Below are 22768 nucleotides of genomic sequence, written 5' to 3'. Positions count from 1 at the left end.
CTGATATGGAACCCAAGACTGCATGCTGAATGTGCTAAGGTTGTTCCCTTTTCATGCAGAGTCCAGCATGTGTGTTTTGTCAAGTTAGGTGTATGAGTGGTTAGGAATTTGTTCTGAAGAGCCAAAAGTTTAAGACCTATTGGTTGCTGTTGAATTATGGATGTCGCAAATATGACGAGTTTTACTGGGTGTTGGAGCAACTCGGTGTGATAGAATCCAAATCTCTCCTTGCATCTTATTTGTGGTGAGGAGAAAGCTCTTTAATGTTCTGACTGAGTCCTTCTCTAATACAGTATTCCAAGAAATCTCATGATATATGTGCTCCATATTTCTTAAAGCTTGGCTCAAAGTAAGTTTTGTCAAAAAGAAAATGGTATTTCTGTGTGTGTTTAAATTGGAATCACTGGTGCAGAATTTTCTAAGGATTCTGCAGAAAGAAAGGATGGATATGGTTTGAATTTCAGACATAGGAGAGGGAGCTGAAGGTTCAGCATAGCCTTTATATACTTCATGATTTTACATTAAACTTCATTTAAGCCAGTATTGGGGAGTTTTATTAACCAGGGTGTCAGCCTTACCCTGGGGAGTAATTTTTATTAGCCAGTTACTAAGTAATTAGCCATTATTTATTCGTGTAGTGCATTTCTACAGAGGATTGCTAATAAGAGTCTATCACTCTGCCTTTTATTGTTCATAGAGGATGCTTACTAACTAGTAACTTACGTTGCTGATAATGTGTTTCTAATGGTAAGGAGGGGATTTTGAGACTTTGTAGGTATTGTAATATTGGGGACTTCAGGAAATAGTCAAATCCAGTTTATTGTTCACAGAAGACAAATGAACGTACCCGGATGTCTTCTGTCAGATGTTTATCCAACCTATGCTTAAAATACATCCTTTGAAGATTTCAGTCTCACAAATTAGTCTGCTCCAGTGCCCCTCCACTCTGCATGTTTAATTTCTTTCTAGCTAATCTAAGAGGATTTCTCTTTATCCTTTTCCTGGAGGATATGGGAAAAGATGATCACCACCTTTGTTCAAGTCCATGCTAGCAAAATCTCTTCAGTGTGGTTTTCACTACAATTGTTAATGTATGCCAAATGAGGCTGGTGGTTTGTGCCTTGTTCTGCAGTGTGTTGGCAGAGCTTTGTCTGTGCTGCTGGATCTGGTGGGATTCTGGGAGGAAGGCACACTGCTCTTTTCATCCCAGAAAGGTGCTAAATAATTGAAGGGTAGAGAAGAACAGAACTTCTCTTCCTGTGGGTAGGTGTGCTCAAAGGCAAAGGCCTTGCTTACGCCTCCTTTTCATTGAGGGGGTCATGTCTCCTTGGAAGTGTAACATATTCATTATTTAATGAAGATCTAAAGGAATCTTTAGCAATTTTATGGTAGCTGCTCTGGTTTCCAGCTCCAGTTCTGTAGCAGTGTCATTAACAAAGAGCTGGGGGGAGATGTGGGATGAAGCTTTAAAGGAATTGTTGTGGGCAGAGGTAGTTTTTGTAATCTCTAGAAAGGCACAGCATGTGGCAGGGAAAAGAACACGCTGGCAGATGGGGTGAGTGCAGCTACAGTCATACCAAGGAGACACTGTTGTGAGGTTTTCATCTGTGGCAGACAAGTGGGTCACAATGTTGATATGTCACTCTGACTGGCAACTTCAGCTGTGATCAAAAATGTGATGATATGAATTTAGGGCATTTCTGGGAAGGGGACCTGTAGAAGAGGTAGGATTGATCTTTGTGCATGCAGAATTTTGCCTTTGGAGACCGAGGGTTCAAGTCAGGTTCCTCTGGATGAACTTGCATGTACTGCCTGAAGAGCAGCAGTGGAGAAGAGAATGGTCTTGGAGGCTGCAGCAGAAATGTCCTGTACAAGTCAGCTGGGCTGTAGTTCCCTTTGGTGGTCACCATGATTACAGATGTACATGGCAGAAGTGATGGGTGGTGTTAATGGTGCTTTGGTTTGTGATTGTCTATTTAATGCTCACAGTCTTTGCTGTCTATTCATTAGTGGAGCTCCCTTTTTGGTACTCCTGGTTAGCTTTGCAGCCTGAGGAAGAGTGTGACTTTCACGTGCGCTGCAGTGTGCTGCTGCAGTGAGGGCTTGCAAGAACCAAGCAATGGCTCTTGGGCTTGCCTCAGAAGAAGTTCCTGAGCTGCTATTATGTGAGCAGAAAACTGGTTTGACTTGTGCTGCTCTTCTCTAGCTTGGTGAGGAGGGAGAGCTGTGTCTCAGCTCCCTGCTGAGCATGGCTTGCTCTTTGCTCAGTGGGGCTGGGGGGCAGCTGTGGCCAGACCCACATCACCTGAGTGGGGGAAGAGGCCCTGACCACAGGCTTTGGAGGGCAGACTTGGGAGACCCATCCTACCTCTGCTACAACAGCTCTGTTTTGTGGTGCTCAGAGTCAAGTAGGAGTGCACCAGTTCCTTTCTGTAAAGTTAGAAATTCTTCAAGTTCTTGCAGAGACAGTGTAGGCTGGAAGGGTGCTGTTTGCCTGCAAGCTGCTTTATACAGGTGAAAAGAACAATAAAACCGGTGCTGGTGTTGATTGGTGTTATATGCCTTCTCAAACTCTCCTAAGGAGGGATTTGGGATTGCTTCCCATGGGTATTTTCCCTGGGACCTTGTATTTCTTGTTGGAGAGAAGTGATAAAAGGGAGGTGTTAATGCTGCCATATCTTGACTCCTAGTCCTAATTATCTAGTGATCAAGAAGAACTTTATGGAAAAATAATGCAACTGCATTAACCTGTTTTGCAAAATAAAGTTTCCACTATCTTGGATTATTTAATGAGTCACTTAAAGAAACCATCAAAGCCCATGTAAGGTCAGCACATAACTGGGCAACTCTTTAAAAGAGCATTTGATCTCCCTAGTAGACTGAAGTAGCTTACTTGCTAAAAAATCTGTTTCTGGAATTCTTTTTTTCCCTACCTAATAGAATTTAGGTGACTCTGAATTAAGTCATCAAAAGGAGAGGAGTTTGCAGTGATGGCTGATTTCCCTGTCCGGTTTCTGGAGAGAATGTGAATGGAGACAACTGGCTCAAGGTTCTGGTTTTGTGCTAGTCTGATGGGTCAGAGTCTGACCTGTAGCAGCTAATCCAAATTCCTTACTTTTGGTTGATGAAAATGTCAAGCAAGATAAAGCAGAAACTACTGCAGGGCCTGCATATGTCTTGAAGGTTTTTTTTTTTTTTTTTAAGAAAGAGTTAATAAAGAATCTGTGCTTTGTTTCTGTGTTGCTTTGTGGTTGTGGCATCTTCTTTGATGTATGAATTCAGAGGCAAGGAACAGAATGTGTATGTGCACACTCAAATTCCCAGTCCTTTGAAAGATGGAGGAGAAATCTCTTTAAATGGTGATGTGAGTGTGTGAGTAGGTCTGCATGGATTTTTTTTCCCCTGCATCTATAGATCTTAGACTGAACTACATTTGTTACTGGACTGCATGCTGGCACAGTCCCAACACTGCAGGCAGATGTATATGAAGAAGCCAAATATTACTTCTTTCCAACAGTACTGCTAGACCTCAGTGTGACAAGTTTATGATACTCATGCTCTCTAGTTCCAGATGAGGAGATGAAAACTCATGAAAAACACTACCTTGTATTTCCTGTCTTGCTATGGTGCAGGAAAGTGTTATTAACCTACAGGAGGAAAAGGATGAAGGGCAAGAAGAGGCATAATTGTAGCTGCCTCTGCTTCTGAATCAGTTTGTGGTGTTGATTTTGTGGAAGATTTAGCAACTTATCTGCTTGACTTCTCTTAAAATGTCTTTTCTTAAGAAAAAGCAGCCACTTGATCTCTAACCCGTACTACAAGCAGTGTTATTTGGAAAGCATATTATGTTTCTTTGTGTTATCCTTGGGCACTGTCATATTTTAAATCCTCTAAATTATGTTTTCTAGCCTGACATAGTTACTATCTGTGAAACTCAATCTTCTATTCAGCTAAAATAGCTTCTGTGCCATAGACTGCAAGAGACTTGGCCAGCAGCAATCCCTCCTCCTTCCTGAATCACATTGCCACTGACACACTGATAGAGATACAGTAATTGAAGCTTATTGCTGTGTGACTTTGAAGTTTTTACTTTTATCAGATGATGTCAAGTCAGAAACTCCTAGATAAATGAACCAAAAACCCAATGCCATTTCTTTGCTGAAAAGAATGTATAAATTTCCTGCTATGACTGGCAGTATTTTACCTTGGTATGTGTGTGTATCTTGCTCCCTGATCCTGTTGCAGATCCTTTATGAAACACTGTTGAAGTCCGAGATTGTAACGGGTCAGATATTGTAGCTGGAGTCTTTGGGGGCTACACATTGTTGCCTAGCTTATGCTACTGTACATAGAGAAGGATTAAAATAATAAAGTAAGTTTTTCTGTCTCACAGTCTGTCAGCAGGGTCATATAGGTGGTGACATAGAAGCTCATTAAACCTGTTTTTGGATTGGCAGGGCTGCTTCTAACTAGAATATAGAAAACTGCTGCAGGTTTTAATGAACACATGAAGTCAGTTACAGCTGAAGACCTGTATGTTAAGAATCAGGTAAAACAAAACAGTTCAGGAATGTGGCCTGACTGATCTAATTTGTGCACTGGAGTGGAGATGGTGTTGATGAACTAATAGGCCATTGGAAACAACTTCTCCCCTGAATTTATTTGTGGCCCATTCTATGCTAAAAGTGAAGAGTCACTGTTTCATCTAACTCAGTTTGGAATGTGCAGTAAGGCTGACTGGGATGGGGGGAATCAGTTTGGCATCCTTTTCATGTCATCCTTAACAATGGCACACTGTCACATCCAGTGTTCTATCTTGTTTCAGAATTTACAAGACATCAGGTTTTGGAGTTCTAAGAGTCACATGGAGAGGAAAGCATGGTCAAAGTTGTTGCTTTATTGAAAACAAAATTAAAAGTAATGGGACATTTCAGTTTGCAATAGGTATCTCAAAGGAAATAAACCATTTTTGAAGTTCCAGGAGCAGGAACATAACTTTCAACCTGTAAGAGTAAAGAGAGTTGAGAAGGTGTAGAATGAAAAGTTTTTCATTTTAGTTAGGGCTGACATCTAATTTGTGTTTTAGAAATTTCCTCTAAGTCTTAAAATCTCTTGGAGGCAAAAATAAATTAATCCACCTTTGAATGTATGTGTGATGACCATAGGAGACAGCGGAGTCTCAAGTAGTCTGTTCCTTGGCAAATTGCAATTATTTCTTTGTTTCTTCCATAAAACCTGTTTTATGGAAACGTCTAGAAAATTGTTGTTCTCTGTCTTCTCTGAGGTGAAGTCACTCAAATTCTGCAGATTGCATTTACTCTTCTTCAAAATTCCTTTTTGGTGTTGCTTCAAGGTTTTTCGGTGTTGGGGCACAAAATCTCCTTCCTCCCCCTGAAACATGGCACAATAGCTTTTACTGAGTTGTATTAAATTAAGTTTCAGCATTTTATAAAGATATGCTGTGCTATTAACTGCTTGCATGACTATATAGTATATCCTGTTTAGCAGAAAGCAAGAGGGCTGATCTTGTTAGCAAGTGTCAAGTGAGAATAAACATCTGAGAAAATAACAGCTTTACAAAACATCAGTCTTCTAAAATCATGAAAAAAAAATAGTTATTTAACCACCTGATTCACCTTAGCCATTGTTACGTTGAAAATAATGATAAAAGTTGTGAAGGAGAAAAATGCAGTAAGAGCATCGTGAAAGGTGAGTGGAGCCTGTCCAGGAGGTACCTGCTTGGTCTGGCTGAGCTCCCCCAGGGTGTCAGCTCTTTGTGCACCTGTGCTGAACCCTGAGTGGCTTCTTTTGTTACACTTACAGCTTCTGTTCCTCTGATCTATTTCAGCTCTAAAGAGTTCCATTTAAGATAATTAATCCAAGAACTAATGATTTAGTTGAACACTTAATTAATACCTCCTTGTATTAATCCACAAGAATTTGTGGAAACCTCTTAATGTAAGGGATGCTTGTTTGTGTAGCTGTGGCACTAGAGCATTGATAGGAGCTATTTGCCTGACTTGTTTAAATGTGTTTCTGGAGCTGGATATAGAAGCCAGAATGTATGTGGTTTGTCCCTATAATTTTCCAATTGGTTTTCCACTTGTGCTGTCAGCTGCTCAGATGGCTTGTTCTTTTCTTTTAGCAAAATGCTGGCTCCCTCAAGCAGTGTGGGATGCAGAATTCCCTTCTCTTCTCTTGTTTGTGGTTGATTTTTTTTGGGTTTGTTTTGGTTTAGTTGAGGGGGTTTTTTTCTTTCTGTTTTATATTTGTTAGGGGGGTGGGAGTTTGCTCGTTTGTTTCTTTGTTTTTTTCAGGTTTTTTGTCTGTAAAATGCTTGCAGTTGAATAGGTGTGGAGACTGGATTTCCTCAGCCACAGGAACAGACAGGGAACAGGCACTGTTTGAGCTGTCAGCCCATCCATGTGTCCCAAGCTGAATGTCGAACCAGTGATTACAGGCTGTTCACCTCGCTCTGCTGTGGCTGGCTTCCCCAGGGGCCATTCGCAGGAGTTTGTCATAGCTGTGAGTTCCCAACTACAGTATCCTGTAAAATCTCTCCAGGCAGGTTTTGCTGAAGAGTTGTCCCATGGTGAGTACTATCACCTCTTTCAGATCTGGAATGTCAGGTGAGTTGGTTCATGAGGAGTGGTTTTTGTATGGAATTGGATTTTCCAGACAGCTTATTAGAAAAACCACGAATACACAGCTGAGCCGCAGTGGGATTGCACAGCACTTGGTGCACATGGTGTTTGCTCCAGAGCAGTTCTGCAGACATTGCCAAGGCAAGAAAACTACCCTTGATGTGTGCAGGCATCCCAGACCCTGGATACTTGTGGATGGGTATGGATAGCCTGAGACTGCAAAGCCTTTTTGGGTTCCTGACTGCATGCCAGGCACCCATGTGGCCCAAGGGTGTGCCCTGATTTAGATGCATTGTGCTTCACTATGCTGTCATATAATTGAGTATCTGTTGGACACAACTCAAAAGGCATCTGTTTTCAGTCTGAGGGAGGAAAACAGATGTTTTATTCTCTTGTGAGAGCTCACAGTGATGCATCAGCTGTTGCTCCAGATCTCAGTGATGACAGCCAAAAAGGCAAAGGGAAATACAGACAGGTCAAAAGGAGTTGAGGAGATCAACATTAAATAATTTCTATTTCCTTTGTGTTACGTGTCATGTGGGATTTGGTTCTGAAGCATGTGGAAAGCATTATCCTCTAAGCTAGAATTAGCTTTTAAACAGGCAGGGACAGAATATTTTTTCATTGGTGTTCTAGACCAGGTAGGATCAAAGTCTTGGAAGAGATCTAATTGCCAAAAGTTAGAAGATATTGAAAATTGAAATTGAAAATGCCTGACTTGATCACGAACTGTGATAAGAGCTGGATATAAGACATAGGTGCAAGAGGCGTGCATGAGCTACAGAGTGGTTGAAGCTGCTGAGCCCAAAGCTGTGTAAGAAGGTCTGCAGAGGGCTAGGCCTGGGCCAGTGGTGTCACTTCACTCAAATATCCCTGTCCCTTGCAGGGTCACACAGCAGCTCAAGCAGAGTGCCCAGCTTGCAGATGGGCACTGGTACCTATTTGCTGATGTGAGGTCTGGTTCCACCTGCATAGGCACGCTCAGGTGAGCAGGTCAGCACTGAGACTGAGCCCTTCTGTGTTCTTGTGGCTCTGTTTTTTCTGGGGTCCTGCTTTTAGCTGGAGTGTAGCAGTGATGCTAAGCCTCTGAAAGTTTTCCCTTTAAATTCTTTGACATGAATTGAAAACCAGCAATTACAATTAGCTTGGAGAGGGAGTAAGAGAGAATGGCAAAGGAAGAAACTGGTGTAGTCAAGAGCTCAGGCAGTAGCTCTCAGTCTTCACTGGCCTTTTTGAACAGTAAGCTGTGGGAAGCATCAGGCTGTATGGGCTGTGTGGAGCTGTAGATGCTGGGTTAGATGTAGCTCAGCTGCACCCCTCACTGGTGTAGGAAAGACTGGGAAGTGCTTTAACCTATAGCTTTAAGGGTCATCCTCTGGCCTTTTTCACAAATGGGTCAGAAAGAGTATGAGCAGGATTCTGGCTGAAGTGGTGCCTTCCTCTGTGGAATTCCTTCTTCCCACCTCTCACCCCTTCCTCCAGCTAGCACCCATCTCTTCACTCTCCTGGGCTGTTGTGTCTCTCTGTGGCTGACAAAGGCATCTTGAACCTTTCTGCTTTTCTGAATGGAGCACTGTTGTACCATTAAGCTGTTGCTGATTGTGTCTGGAGACACTTTTCAAAGGCGTAGGACATGTGTACGTGCTGAGCAGGCAGGCAGTCTGTGCAGGGTGGGAGGTGCTGTGAAAGCTCTAGGTCTTAGGGTGTTTCCAGAGTGTTACAAAGACTGGCTACTGAAAATGCTATTGCATTTTTAATTGCATATGTTCCTTTCTTCCCAAACGAGGCAAGAACAAAGCTTTATTAACTACAGTCTAGCAAGAGCTGTCATCATCTACTAAGTTTCCTACTCAATTCTGCTGCTGCCTACTCCTCACCACAGTGGCTGCTCTGCCTCCCTGATTGAGACCCAGCGTTTTTCACGTTGCCAGCAGCTGGTGTGGGACTTTGCTGTGTCTGCACCTCTTTGGTGCCCTGCTCGTGAGGCTGTCCATGCATCCTGTCATCATTGCATTGCAGTATTGCTGCTCCTCATAAAAGCTGGTGTTGAATGGTGTAATCTGGAAGTGCAGATGTTCAGAAGCGTGGGAACCAGTGATCAAGGGGAGTATCTGGATATTTGAACATCCTCACAGTTGTTACTAGACTTTGGCGGCCCTAAGGGAGCAGAGGATTGTCGGTGATTATCTGCTAGGTTGTCTGCTTGCCTTGTTTTTTTCCAGATGCTGTCTAAACCCTCAGAAACACTTCTGTTCCAGTTTTAACATGTGTTGACCCTTTTTATTCCTGTAGTTTTAGAGATGAAGTTGGGGTCAGTGCTTCTGTGCTAGGAGCTTTTGAGGTGCTCCAGTTAATATGGTTCTGCCTGCAGGCAGATTCCCAGTGTGATTTCTCAGTTGCTGTGTGCACTGTAGCAGCTTTTGCTGTTAATGGAGGGAAAGGTAATGTCACTAGGTAAAGCAGCCTGGTCTGTTAATAAGGCACATTGCTGTGCTGGAAATCGATTAGTTGCCATAATGAAGGCTTTCTGTTTTCCTACAAAAAACAAAACAGGGCAATGCAATGTTCTTTTTATTTTCCTTGCCATATTATTTTTGCTTTTCTGTAATAACCCTCATTGTATGAGGCTTCATTATGCCTTGAGCTCTGAGATGCAACTAGTTACCAAAGCTACAAGGAAGTTGTGGTCCTGATCACAAGCTGATCCCAGGGCAAGATCTCACCAGTGCTCACAGAGTTATATTAATTTTTCCTTCCTGGCTGGAGATCTGGCTTGTAAGTGTAAATGCTCACCTGGGGATAATGGAAATGTACAGAATAGTGACAGTGTTTGTGACTAAAATATGTAACTGCTTTGTGTGAGGAACCAAAGGCAATAGCAGTTGGTAGTGCAGGTGTTTTGTTTTGGTGTCATTTCATGTGAAGACACTGAGCATTGAGTGCTGCCAGGCAGGTATCCATAGCTGTAAGATGCTGCAATAAAAGCAGGACCACCTTTCTGAAACAATGGTGCTGCTGCTGTTTTTCCATCAGTGTTTGGAATAACTAGGATGTGAAAGTGTGAAGTAAGTTGTAACTCTGCTTTCAACTGCAAAGTCTCCTGTTGTATTACCATGAGTGGTGCTTCCCTGGAAACTTAGTAGACTGTGGTTTGTGTCAGTGGTGATTTACCTTCTTTGCTGGTAGATCTGGAGCTTTGACCTTGCTCAGGGTAAAAAAGCTTCCTGTATTCTACAGCAGTGACTCTGCAACTTGTGCTTCCCTCCATGTCCTTTGGAGAGAGCCCAGTATCTGCTCCTCATCACACACAACCACTCAAGGACCATGCAAAACATGGTGAATTACTTATTCTTTGGAACTTCCCCTTCAGTTCCCTAGAATAGAGGCAGGGCAGGGAGCAGTGTGACTGAGGGCTGAGCTCTTCTACCTGGGACATACCTGTCAACTCTTCTGCAAGGCAGATGTCTGCATTTCAGGGTGATCATGTTCTTTTAAGCATCACTCTGTTTGTGGAATTTTTGTAGTGATAACTTTTTGCTCTGTGATGTATTTTCTTTAAATTGCTTTGAATTTCTCATGAGTTCTACCAAATCTCTAGCTTTTAGATCAAGAGACAACTGAGGGCATTTGTTGGCTTTTTTTACTATATCCAGAAGATCATTATTGGAATTTTTTACTTTTGCACAGAAGGGTGCCCTTGTGTCCTAACAGTAGTAGTAAAAATACATCTCTGTAATGATGATTTCTGACAACCTTTTCTTCATGTCTCCCAACATTTAAATGACCTTAGTTCCCTGGAATTCATTTCACTGTAGAACTATGCATTTTTTACTGAGTTGCTCATTGGTTATCAGGCTTGTAAATGAAGAAGAACTTTCAATAACCAGGCTTTTGTGTATTTTACAAGTGCTGCTGGTTTTGTTGGGTGTTTCAGCTCACCTAATTCCATCAGGGAATTTGAGGATTTTAAAGGTGGTGTCCGTGACAGAATGGATGGTATCTCATCAATCTAGACAAAGAACCCAAGAGTATACATTTAAAGTTTTCCCCCATTCAGCTCTTTGGCCATAGCTTGTAGTCATGCCAGTAAAACCAGCTGTGCTACTGTTGCTGCCTTTTTGTTTGCTGGTGTTGGTTTTGCAAATTGTGTTGTACAGAAGTCTTAGCATCTGTGAGGATTGTTGGGCTGGGGAGATGGACTCATGCTTCCACTACAAATGTGGTGCTGCCTTGGAAAATGAAATGTTAACTCTTGGAATGGCAGAAGGAGGTTAACTATTCCACAGTGGATGTGCTTATAGTCGTGTGCAGGTGGGATACAGCAGTCAGCATTTCAGAAACTGAATCCATGTTTCTCTGACAGGACTTTGGTTACTGCTGTGCTGACCCAAAATACCTGACATCAAAACTGAATTTGACAATGTCATCTAAATCCAGCTTGGTCTTGAGTGCTCAGTTCAGTTGTGGTGGATGTTTCATGTCACAAGGAGTTAGAACTGCTCCCTCTCTGACTGATTAGCACTGATCAGACTGGCAGTGATGTAAGCCATCAGTGTTTGCCTTGGACTTCTTGGTGTGTAATCTCAAGTGTTATCCTTTTTTCAAAAGTATATTAAATTTACTGAAAGTATGCAAGTGCTTCTCCATGCTTTTGCTTATGAATCCAAAATATTATCCAAGCAACTGTTCAAAAATCCTTGTTGAATATTCTTTTAATTCTTTTTTGTTTTCATACTGAGGTTTAGAACTCTTGTCTTCCATTTCCCATCTCTTCTCCAAAAAACCCTCTCAGACTGATTTCAAAGTGAATAGCTAAGCTGTGTCACCAGTGGTGGCAATCAGCATGTTGAAGCAGCATGAAGCAAGCTGGTATCCCAGGTGCTGCAGAATCTCTCTCCAGCATTCCCATTTAGGTCCCAAGCTGCCAGGTGTGGAAGGTTCAGCAGGAGGCCAGCAGAGTGCAGTGACTTTGTGTGGATGTACTGCTCAGCCACTGCTGTTTCCCTGCAAAGACGGGGGATGAAGGTTCATGCAGCCACCATCACATCCCTGCTGTGGCATGGTGTGGTGAGTGGAGGGGAGGGCTTGTCTCTCTTCCCCCTTCCCCTCGGTTTTCCAGGCCATCAGGGTAGCCTGAGGCTGATTTGCTCTGGTCACTTTGTGCTCAGTCAGCTGTTGCTGGGTTGTGCAGCTTCCTTACCCTTTTTGGGAGTGTGTTTAGGTGTGTCTTGTTTTAAACTGGATGGATTTATTTGTCTGCCATGCTTGGTGACCATGTACTGCTGGAGCAGATCTGTGGGCTGTCTGCTCTCTGATAGGGGGAGCTGCCTGCAAGTCTTTCAACACCACCCAGATATTAAAGATCAGATGTTTGGTTTTTGTTGAACTCTGGAAAAAAAAGTATTGTCTGTATTGGGAAAGGCTGTGTTGCATCCTGGGAACTGACAAGAGACTGGGAGAGCTGACCTGGCAGTTGGAGAGAGGCAGGAGAAGGGTTTGCTGACAGCCCCTGGCGCCTACAGAAAGTGCTCTGAGACAAGACAAAGCAGCAGCCGATGCCAAATGAGCTGAATACTGGGTGGCACAACTCGCTTTATTGACTGTCTTGGGGAACCTCAGGAGTCAAATGAGTAGAGGCAGGCCCTCAGGCCAAGGCCTGTCACTCTTTCTGATTCTGATTCACTCTTTTGGGAGCCTGTGTAAATGGGAGGCTAAAAGATCTGTGCTGATGTAAAGGCCTGTAATAGCTCTGTAGTTATCAGCATTGCAGCATTATCTGGAATTCTGGATGGAGAGCTGCCCTTCCTGTGCTTGGTGTGGAGCTGAGCCTGCCAGCTGACTTCCCTGAGGAGAGTGTGGGTCAGAATCTCGGCAGTGGGGTGGCTGCTCCCGAGCCTTCTTCTGGCCCTTGGTGTGTGTTCAATCAGGCAGAGCTTCAGTGACTGTTCCAGCAGTGAACGGGTGGGCTCTTCTGTGCCGGCAGTCCAATGCAGCCAGGGCTGGAATTCAATTAATTCTTTGTTCATTTGCCAGCCATGCCCTCGGTTGTCTGTTATCTGTCTCTAGCGGATCTGTTGACTCTGTCAATCCATACATGATTTCTACTTTCTGCCTCTGACCTTCTGAGGCAGGTGTCACATTGAGGTTGATAAATGAATTCAGCATAGTAGGGAATAACATTTGCTCACCCCAGTTGTTGTTTCCTCAATAGCTGTCCAAGCACCACTGTAATCATTGTGCTAATTAATAAGGACAACAGCAAAAAGTCGTGCGAGGCTTAGCTCATCCTCCTGGCCTTATCCTGGGGCTGAATTGCAGGGTATGTTTGCACTGTGCGTGTGTTTCCTTTCATGTTTGAGCGATGAGTTCCCCTCACTCTTCCTGGCTTGCGGGCAGTTTGAAGAAGAGATGGATTCCTTCCTCTCCCGGGATCGAACTTATCCCTGGGGCACATCTTTGTAATTGCAGGCAGCACACTTATCTCTGTGCAGGATGGTGCCGTGATGGGGCTGATCAGACAGCTGTGAGTGGTGATGGCACTCGGTCCCATCGACTTTCCCTAAAAGCCTCTCTCCACTGAGGGGGATCTGGAGCCTGCTGGGGCTGCGCTGCCCGAGCCCAGGCGCGGGGCTGGCTCCCAGTGAGCCGGCAGGCACAGGCAGCGAGAGGCCGTGGGGCAGCTGCCTGGGCTTTGTCAGCGGTGGATTAAATCCAGTGTGCGAGATGGATGTGAAAGCGAAACACAGCACAGTAATAAAAGCACCAGGAAAATTGTCCTTTGGTGTATGAATAAATGATGCTGAATTACAAATTGACAGCGTTGAAGGGTCTGTTACTGTGAGGGGAAAAGACTGCAGGAGGTCTTTGGAGAAGGTGAAGTTGTTGGGAGAAGATAGGATCCAGGGGCTTGTGTTCAGGATGTTTTTTTTTTTCACGGAGACTTGGCTTTGAGTAATAGGCTGTTTTCCCTTCCGCACCGCGCATAGGTGCCTGGGTGTTGTGGAGCCGAATCTGGAGAGAATCCATGTGACAGGCTGAGGGCTGTGGACTGCGAGCTGGTGCGGAGTAACGCGAGGGGAGAAGGGCTCGGCGGGCGGTGCCGAGCGGGGCTGTGTGGGAGCAGCGCTGCTGATGGAGGAGGAGGGGGAGGGATAATGGGAGCGGTGTCGGGCGGCCGTGCCGGGAGACGCGGGAGCGGTGCCAGGAGCTCGCAGCACCGCACGGGTCCCGCTCGGCGCCGGGGGTGCCCGGCCGGGCTCAGGGTGAGCGTTGTTGAGGACGCGCCGCGCACATGCCGCGGTGCGAGGTTCCAAAAATTGCGCCGCGCACGGAGCGGGCGCCGCTTGTGTTGTTCAAGGCGTTAGCAGGGCTGCTCTCGCCACACGCTCATTGAGCAGCCGCGCAACCCCAAGATAAGGACGGTTGGCGGCCGCTGGGGCGCGCCCGGCCGTAGGGGAGCGCGAACCTCGCCCAGGTCCCGGCGAGGGGCGGCGCGCCCCCGGCCCGTCCGCTGCCCGACTCCCGGCTCGGGGGCGCGCACCGCGCGGGGCCCGGCGCGCCCGGGCCGCTCCGAGCCGGGTTTGGGCCCTGTGGCGGCGGCGTTACCCACAGTGCTCCGCGCCGCCCGGGCGCTGATTTGCATAGAGGGCGGGGCCGCCGCGCGGCGGCGGCGGGGACGGAGCGCGCCCTCTGCCGAGCGGCCGCGGCACTGCGGGCACGGCTCCGCTGAGCGCTCGGTGAGGCGCGGCCGCGGCGATACCCGTGCTGGCCGGGCGTGCGCACCCGGGACAGGGTGTGCGGGACAGCGGGCACGGACAGGCCGTTATAGAGACAGCTGTGTGTGTGCAGCCAGTACAGCATACACCTGTACGTACAGGTATGTCACCTGTATGTGAATGTACAGGGACTATACATATATGAGTGTATGACAGTAGTATAGAATATTCACAAGGCTCATAAACTGCGATTCCTGGCTCTTGCACAGGACAACCCCTGTCAATCCCATATGTGCCTGACAGCCTTGTCCAAACACTTCTTGAGCTCTGGCAGGCTTGGGGCCATGATTGTTTGTGTGTTTATGTACACACGTGTATGTACAGGGAGTATCAATATGCCTGTATATGTGTATATATGTACACATGTGTGTATGTACAGTGTGTATTGATATGCCTGTGTATGTGTATATATGTACATGTGTGTGTATGTGTATATATGTACACACTTGTGTATGTATGGGGAGTATCGATATGCCTGTATCTGTGTATATATGTACATGAATGTGTATGTACAGGGAGCTGAGCCTGTGTTGGAACAGCCCCGGTGGCACTGCCTCCGCAGTCTGGCTGTCCCTAACACTTGTGGGTGTGGTTGACCTCGGTGCTTATCCAAAAACCTAGGGAGGAATGTCTTGTACTAGCATGATCATGACCTGTAGGGTTTTAAGAAGTGTTTCACATACAGGCTACTCAGTACATTCCGTATGTGATGCACATTTTCCTAGTAAGTAAGCATAGTTAATAGAGCAGGTTTTCTGATCTACGACCTGTCTTGAAGCTTCTGTCAAACTAGGTGTCTTTCTTTGAATTCCAGTAATGTCATAAAAGTATTTGGTTTAATTTCTCCCAGTAAACAATTAACTCTTAGTGCATACCATTTTCTAATTGTAATAATTACAATTAATGAGAAAAGCTAGTTACAGCAAATACTGAAATGTTTTTTGCACGTGGTTTGTGTACCTTGCACATCTGTACATATGGATTTATCACTGAGCAGCAATCACAGTTGCAGTGCACTCTTAATTCACTGCCTGTTCTGGGCTTGCAGGTGGTTCTCCTGGGGATTGACATCATCTCTGCGCTTGTGTCCCGCTTGCAAGATCGCTTCAAGGCCCAGATTGGCACAGGTGAGGGGGTCTCTGTGTGAGTGTCACCTTCACCCTGCCAGCCCCTGCACTGGCTGCTGAACTCAGAGCTTTCTTCCCAGGAGAGCACTTGTGAGGCTCTTGGTGGTTTTCAGGCTCTGCTGAAGGGCAGCAGGGCCGGTGCCTCCATTGGGCTTTGGGTGAAACAGCAGAGGGGCTCTGCCACTGGTACAGTTTTTTCCTGAGGGATTTGAATGTTCCTGTTTTCTTTCCTTAGTGCTGCCAAGTTTACTTGATAGGCTGGGAGATTCTAAGGACTCAGTGAGGGAGCAGGATCAGACCTTGCTGCTGAAAATCATGGAACAAGCTGCTAGCCCTCAGGTATGTTCAACAGCCCTCCACAGCATGAGTGACTGCCTTTTTGCTGTCAGACAGTTTTGTCTGCCATTTTTCTGTCTGAAATGGCTTCATCTCTCTACACCTTGTTACAAGATATTTGCTTCACTTGGGAAGGCTATTGCCTGACAGAATAAACATGGGAGTGTGTCAGTGGATTTCCCAAGGATGGGATGGGTGCATGTCAAGAGTTATTGTTCCAGGTTTTTGGAAGGTACTTGCTTTCTGTAAGTATGATTATTGTTTTAGGTAGTGAGGAGTGTTACTGTGAAGTCAGCATTAAACAAAGAATTAGTCAGACCTAAAAGTATCTTGCTCCTTTTTGTCTTGTTCTGCTTGGATGGGTGTACAGCTTATATTTGAGCTCCAGAGGTGGTGTGGTGTATGTCTGCTGGAAGATAGAATCTGTTTCTTACCCCATCTCAATTTTTCTCCTTCCTTTCATCTGCAGTATGTGTGGGACAGGATGCTAGGAGGATTCAAACACAAGAATTTTCGGACAAGAGAAGGGATTTGCCTCTGCCTTATTGCAACACTCAATGCGTAAGTCAGAACCTTCTGCAAACCTGTGTTGTGCACATGAGCCTGCTGTGTGATTCATAATGCTGCTTTTTGTTCTTTATTCCCAGATCTGGAGCTCAGAGTTTAACACTGAGTAAGATAGTGCCACATATATGTAACTTACTTGGAGATCCAAACAGCCAGGTGAGCCTTTGCTGTGAGTCACATCTAAAGGTTGAGCTGGTTGCCTTGTTGTTAAATGAGCTAATTGTGCTGCTGGTGGTGAGCTCTGAACAATCCTGTGCACGCAGAACCATTGCCTGGGTTTGGAGAGGTATGACTTGAAGTCCAAACCAGCATTTCAGTTACTCCAAGGGTTCAGCAGAACAGCATGAATCTGCAGGTGAGATAAACAGTAAAGGGAAATCTTTGTGGGAAGGGAACTCCTGTGCCTTGGAGCCTGAGTACAGGGGAGGCTGCAGGGATCCCTCTGGGCTCAGTGCAGCACCCCTCACCTTCAGAGAGAAACCAGTCTGGGCAGGGAGGGCAGATGAGGCCAGTCAGACAGCCTGGCCATGTGCACTGCCAGAAGTTGTACAGGCAGTTTCTGAATAGGGGGTGAAGGCAATCTGTACCAGGGCCTTTAATCAGTGATGCAACTCAAATGAAAATACGAGTGGAATAAAATCTGTTGCTCCTAAGTGCTTTTTGCGTTGTTTGGAATTAGATGCAAGTATGTGGAGTTAGTGAGAAGAGAGAGGTGGAGAAATAGTATTCAAACTCGTTGTGTAATGTGTACTAGCAGTTTTTGAATAATGCTGTTGGTTGTTCTGCCAGCATGGGTGACACATCTGTGATTCAGGTCTGGAGAGGGTGTTCATCTGGAAGGAAGTGTGGGGTGTCCAGCTGGAGAATGGATTTATGTTTGTTGTGGAGAGTTTGCCACATTACTGTGGCTGTCAGGGCCTCCCCTTGCTAAGAGGAGGATTGAGAGTGAAGCAGCCTTCCCTTCCTGCTTGTGCCAGTGCAGGATGATAAACCCTTTACTCCAAGAAATTAAATGTTTAGAGTCCTGTGTAATTCTGAGCTGAGACTAAGCTCCAAGGAAATGCTGGGTTTAGGGCTTGGATTTGTTAAACACACAGGTGCCAGGTGAGCTGTTGAATGAGTTGGAAAGTTGGTGAGGGCACTGAGACGTTTTCCCTCTGTGCTGGCTCTTCTTTGTGTCTGCACAGTTCATTGTCCTGTTATCCAGCTCCAGGGGGAAACAAGGCTGATCTCTTTCCCTTTCTCCTGGGTCTGGTTCCTCATCCCCAGAAAGCCTGTGCCTGACTTGACAAAAATCGCTGTGCCAGTGTCTCTGGGTGAAACAGTGCCTGCCCTGGGGCCGGTGCTGAGGTCCCCTGGAGCTGCTGCTGTGCTGCTGGAGCCTCCTGAGCGCTGGGAGACTTGCTGGACTTGGTCACTGCTGCCCTCTCTTGGAGAGAGGATCGAGAGACAGTTCCAGGCCAAGTCCAGATTTTTTTTTCTTTTGTTGTGGATGTGGAAGCTGGTCCGTTAGAGAGCTCTTTTCAGAAACAGTGCTTTCGTGGTTTTCAGCTGATGTGGTTGAGTAACCCAGTGTGCATCTGGTGGGACAACAGTACTTAAACTCTGATCATTTTCTCAAAAATAAAATTACTAAAGCTTTGTTATTGCTGTGGTAGACTAAACCAAGTATGATGGTGGGACCTCCTTGCCTTGCTCCTTGGGATTTACAATCCTGCAGCTGTGCCTCTGCTTAGCTGTACTCACAGAGGCAATCCTTGCTCTGCACAGGCTGAGTTGGGTCTGTGTCCCCAGAAACTGGGGGCACCAAGGAGTCCCCACAGCCTGCTGTGCCCAGCAGTGTTGTAGCACATGGCTGATGGGCAGGAGAGGCAAGAGCACTGAGTAAGGACTGGTGTGAGTGGAGGAGGGGTTTGGAGGCTGGCAGGGACAGCTGAGGCTGTTCAGGAGGATGGAGTGAGGCAAGTGTTGTTAGGGTTCTTTGACTAGGAGGCAGGGTATGTGTGCCTGCCCTTTGACTCCCACCTATAGGCAATTCTAGCTTGTGTCCTCAGGATATTCCATGTCCAGTCCAGGGGGTGTGTGGGGTGGCTGCTGGGCCATCTGAGAAACAGAAGTGCACAGCTCTGGGTGTTTCTGTAGGCAGAGCAATTGGTTTGTTTACCTTCTCTCCTGCTGTGCCTTGTGGAGGGAGGGCTTAAGTACAGCAAGGTGACACTTTAATCAGATTTATGTCTCTTCTGTTGGCTGGAGGGAAGGATGTGCTCAGCAATTTCTTGCAAATCAGTTTGGAAAATATGCAAAATTCATGGTGGCTCAGGTGATTGATTACTCCTCCCTGTTTTGCTATCAACATAGAAATGTAAGTTTTTAAAACAGCATTAAAAATCAGTTTATTTTATAATATGCCAGTAATATAAGGACTGTTTGTGTCTCTTATCCTTTTTTCATCCAGTAAATACCCATTGTACACAATGGGAGGAGTTTGGCAAAGGCAGCCAAACTCCTTCTGCATTAAACCTTTCATCTTACACCTTCACTGGCTTTTCAATTTAATTACCCACTGATACTGTTAACATGTGAAAGGCAGGGGTGGAAGCTCTTTCATGAACTGTTTGGTGATGTGTATAGTGGCAACTGTTGTTGCTGTGAAATAAATTTAGTTTTCTGAGGTAGGACTTACTAGGGATTTCTTAATTTAAATTGGAAGTATGATTGATTGCTCTCATCCCTCGTGTTCAGGTTCGAGATGCAGCAATAAACAGCCTTGTGGAAATTTACAGACATGTTGGTGAACGTGTAAGGGCTGACCTCAGTAAAAAAGGATTACCCCAGTCTCGGTAAGTTGAGAATGTCCTTAGGTCTTCACTATTTTTGGGCTGCTTTTTATTCCCTTCCTTCAGAACACTTCAGGAACCTCATGACCGAACCTTTTCCCAGGATCATTGTTTCATTTTTTATTTTTTAATCTTATAAACACTCAGATTTACTTAATGCAATCCTGCACCTTTGCCCAAGTATCCCACAGCATCTTTGGAAAACCACAAAAATTATTATAAATGTTTAGTTAACTGTTTTAAGATTAAGATAATTAATATTTTTCCTGTATGTTCTGCATATGTAGAGAGGAGACACTTCAGAGTAGCTTGTGTTTATGCAACTTAGGCTGTCATAAACAATAAAATCCCACAAACAAAATAATCAGTTTTATACAATAAAGTAATAATAGTTTTAAATAATAAAAAGCAACCAAACCTGTGTCAAAACCAAAGCCATGCCCCTCTGCTTCTGCCATTTCAGGTGTGTTAGAAAGCTGCTCTGCATCTTGCCTCCAGTGCTCAGAGCACTGGATCTGAGTTAGACCTGAGGATGGAGTAGATGGCAGCTTGTCAGTGCTCAGAGGGAGGAGGTGGTTTTAGGGTTGGGGCACATGCAGGTGGAGGCAGCACTGTTGCCTCTTGTTCTCCAGTGGAAACATCTGCTCCCACAAATTTCTGCGAATATTTAAGATAAAGTGGTGATGAACTGGAAGTGCATCTACAATTAGCCATATCACATCTTTGGTAATGTAGTATTTTCAGTTATATCTCAGGTTTTCTTTTCAACTGTTGTGTGTTGATGTTGGTTTTTTAAACTTTAAAATAACTTCCTTGCATTGACATTTTGTGCTGACATTTTTGACAGTGCTCCAAATAACCGGAGTGAAACCAAATCTATTACATCATAAGATGTTAGAATTTGGCTACCCAGGGAAGAGGTGGAATCACCATCCCTGGATGTGTTCAAAAGTCATGTGGATGTGGCATTTGAGGATCTGGTTTAGTGGTAAACATGGTGATGTTGGGCTTAAAGATTGAACTCAATGTCTTAGAGGTCTTTCCCAACCTTAGTTATTTTAATGATTCTAATATTCCTAAAATATAAATAAAGTAATTAATTGTGTATTTCTTTAACTTTCAAACAGGTTGAATGTAATTTTTACAAAATTTGATGAGGTCCAAAAATCTGGAAACATGGTCCAGACTTCAGTTGGTGAGTAGCAGTACTTGTATTCTCTTTTTGGTGCTTTTAGCAGTTTTCAATTGGTGAGGCATTCAAATGGATATACAGCAAGCATTCTGTTAGGAGAAGCAAGTATGGTGATTGTTGAGAAATACACACAGTGCTTTTGTAACAAATAAAATGGATGTTTAGTTTGTCTGCTGTCTTTTTGTAGTATCAGAAGGAGAAGGAAGCCTAAGTTTTTAGAAGAGAAGGTGGTGCTATAGCTGTCTTCTTTTTCCTCTAGAGTTACATTATGGAAATACATCTCCTGTTCTCAAGTCCATGTGCATGTAAATTGTTCATAAAGTAAATTAAATAGTAATTTCAGAGAATAATTGCCTTATCAGTTTAATTCCCTAAGAGGCACATAGTGTGTACACAATAATTCAGCAGTGATCTGTTTAAAGCTCATGTTTGTATTTTGCAGTTCCCCAGTGTCCTGGGGTTCCTCCCAAATTTGTGCCAAACCAGAACACTAAGTTTGCATATTTTGTATGTTTAGCATACAAATAACCAAAGACCCTTATCAGAGCCTTAATTCTGTCTGCCTTGTCTGAGGCTAGTGTTTTGCTTACTTAATAAGAAGTATTTATTACTGTGTTTATAGATAAGCTTATGAGCTAGGAAGTAATTTTAATAGGTAATACACCTTTTTTAACAATAGATTTTGGTGAGAATTCTTGGTGAGGAAATGCATCTTTCTGATGATAGTTGAGTAGAGCAGATGAAGAACCTGAGTTCAGCACTGTGAGTTCCTATCAAGCTCACAAATGTCCTTGTTCTTTTTTAACAGGTGGGAGGGGAAGTAAATATTTAATCCCTTAGCAAACTTGTTTAGGTTCCCAACCTCCAGGTGATTTCTCTGAAACCCTTACTCAAACTGAAACAGATCTACTGCTGATTCAACTTTCTTGCTTTCCATTTGGCTAGGCTAAGGTGGAATTTTTGTCTTGCTAGCAGTGGAATGGAATGGCTTTCAAAAAAAGCAAAAGCAATTTGATGCATCATTGTACTATGTAGATTGCTGTTCTTTGGTGTTTCTAGGAGGCAGACTTTGTGATCTGTGATGTATTGCTACATCTAAAGCATTGGTGTGTATCAGATCTTCTACTTTTAGGCTTCATTGAAAATTATTTTTTCTTTCACACCCCTTTGTCACTGTTTCAGTGAAAGATTTACCCTTTTTGTGCATTGAGGTCCCGAGACCTTATGATCCCCCTGTTCTGTCCTTGACTCCATGGACTGGCTTTCAGTACTTCCCAGCACAAGTACTCCTGATGTCTCACTATTCTTGCTTGTGCTGTGGCAGGATACAGTCCCTGGAGTCCGTGTGTGGTAGGATTTCTCTTCTGTAGAATCTCGTGTATGAACATTGAGACAAAATGGTAGCCTGGGGTAAAGGGGGTGGAAGAGTGTAAAGGGTCAAAGAGAGCAAAGTCTTGAATCTCCTATGCTGCAAGAACCTTGTCAATCTTCCTTAGAAATGAAAACATCTATAGTTGCAGAATTAAAGTAGTTCTCATTTGTGAAGTTAGTGGTGATACCATTACTTATTAACATCTCTTGGGTGTGTTTGAGGGGAGGGTTCAGTTTCCCTTACTGCCATAGGCTCGTTTGTCGCCTCTTCCTTGCCCTCCAAGCGCACACAAATAGCGGTACATGCTCGTCCTATCTCGTGTGTCAACAGCTCTGTGCAACTTTCAGTTTATCTTTTTGAGCTTGTGTAAGCCAGCAAAAGGAGGCTTATCTTCACCCACAGTCACAAGTTTATTGTGGCCTGTGAAAGACAAGCCAAGTTTGTCAGGTTTCTCGTGTCCCTGACACTTTCTGAACAAAGGTGACACTTTCAGCAGTTGTCAGAATTACCAGGGAGGATGGTGATAGATATTGCACATGCAAAAGATTTGCCTTTCTCAGGAAATAATGGGAATAGCTCAGTCTTGTTAACCCTTTGAGTCTGGCAGAGTGGTTGGATGGATGACTGTGTGAATGTGCTTCTCTTGTGGGTAGCCAAGAGCAGGCTTTTGGCTGAAAGATCACACATAACTGAGAACCAGAGTTGTACTAATCACAGCAAGACTTCAAAGAGGTTGTCAAACCTCTTATTGCAGAACACAGTGGTACTGGGCCAGCAGCTGTGGCTTCTAGAACGGTGGAACACAGTAAAAACTGCTCTCTTGGCTCTGAGACTGACTGGGATAGCAGTTTCCTTTACCAGCTTGCTGAGGATGCAAGTAAAGGAAGGAATTTCAACAGCACTATTTGTATATCAGGA

The 22768-nt window shown here is 44.6% G+C and overlaps 1 protein-coding gene and 1 non-coding gene across 31 annotated transcripts in view; one reads left to right on the top strand and one right to left on the bottom strand.

The window, feature by feature from the left end:
- CLASP1 (cytoplasmic linker associated protein 1) overlaps positions 1-22768 on the top strand; it is a 170290-nt gene that overhangs the window by 29892 nt on the left and 117630 nt on the right. For all 30 annotated transcript variants that reach the window (XM_033065127.1, XM_033065098.1, XM_033065111.1 and 27 more), the window contains exons 3-8: positions 15468-15546; positions 15782-15885; positions 16352-16443; positions 16530-16605; positions 19192-19289; positions 20414-20481. In XM_033065127.1, coding sequence (XP_032921018.1) covers positions 15468-15546; positions 15782-15885; positions 16352-16443; positions 16530-16605; positions 19192-19289; positions 20414-20481 — 517 coding nt within the window. The remainder of the gene's footprint in view (positions 1-15467; positions 15547-15781; positions 15886-16351; positions 16444-16529; positions 16606-19191; positions 19290-20413; positions 20482-22768) is intronic.
- Positions 13950-14067, bottom strand: LOC116999111. Its single transcript, XR_004418525.1, has one exon. It is a non-coding gene; the product is annotated as a U4atac minor spliceosomal RNA (small nuclear RNA).

This window comes from Catharus ustulatus, chromosome 7 (assembly GCF_009819885.2).
Source record: "Catharus ustulatus isolate bCatUst1 chromosome 7, bCatUst1.pri.v2, whole genome shotgun sequence".
Lineage (NCBI taxonomy): Eukaryota > Metazoa > Chordata > Aves > Passeriformes > Turdidae > Catharus > Catharus ustulatus.
Note: the sequence above shows the minus strand (reverse complement) of the source record. Positions and strands in the feature narration are given on the sequence as shown.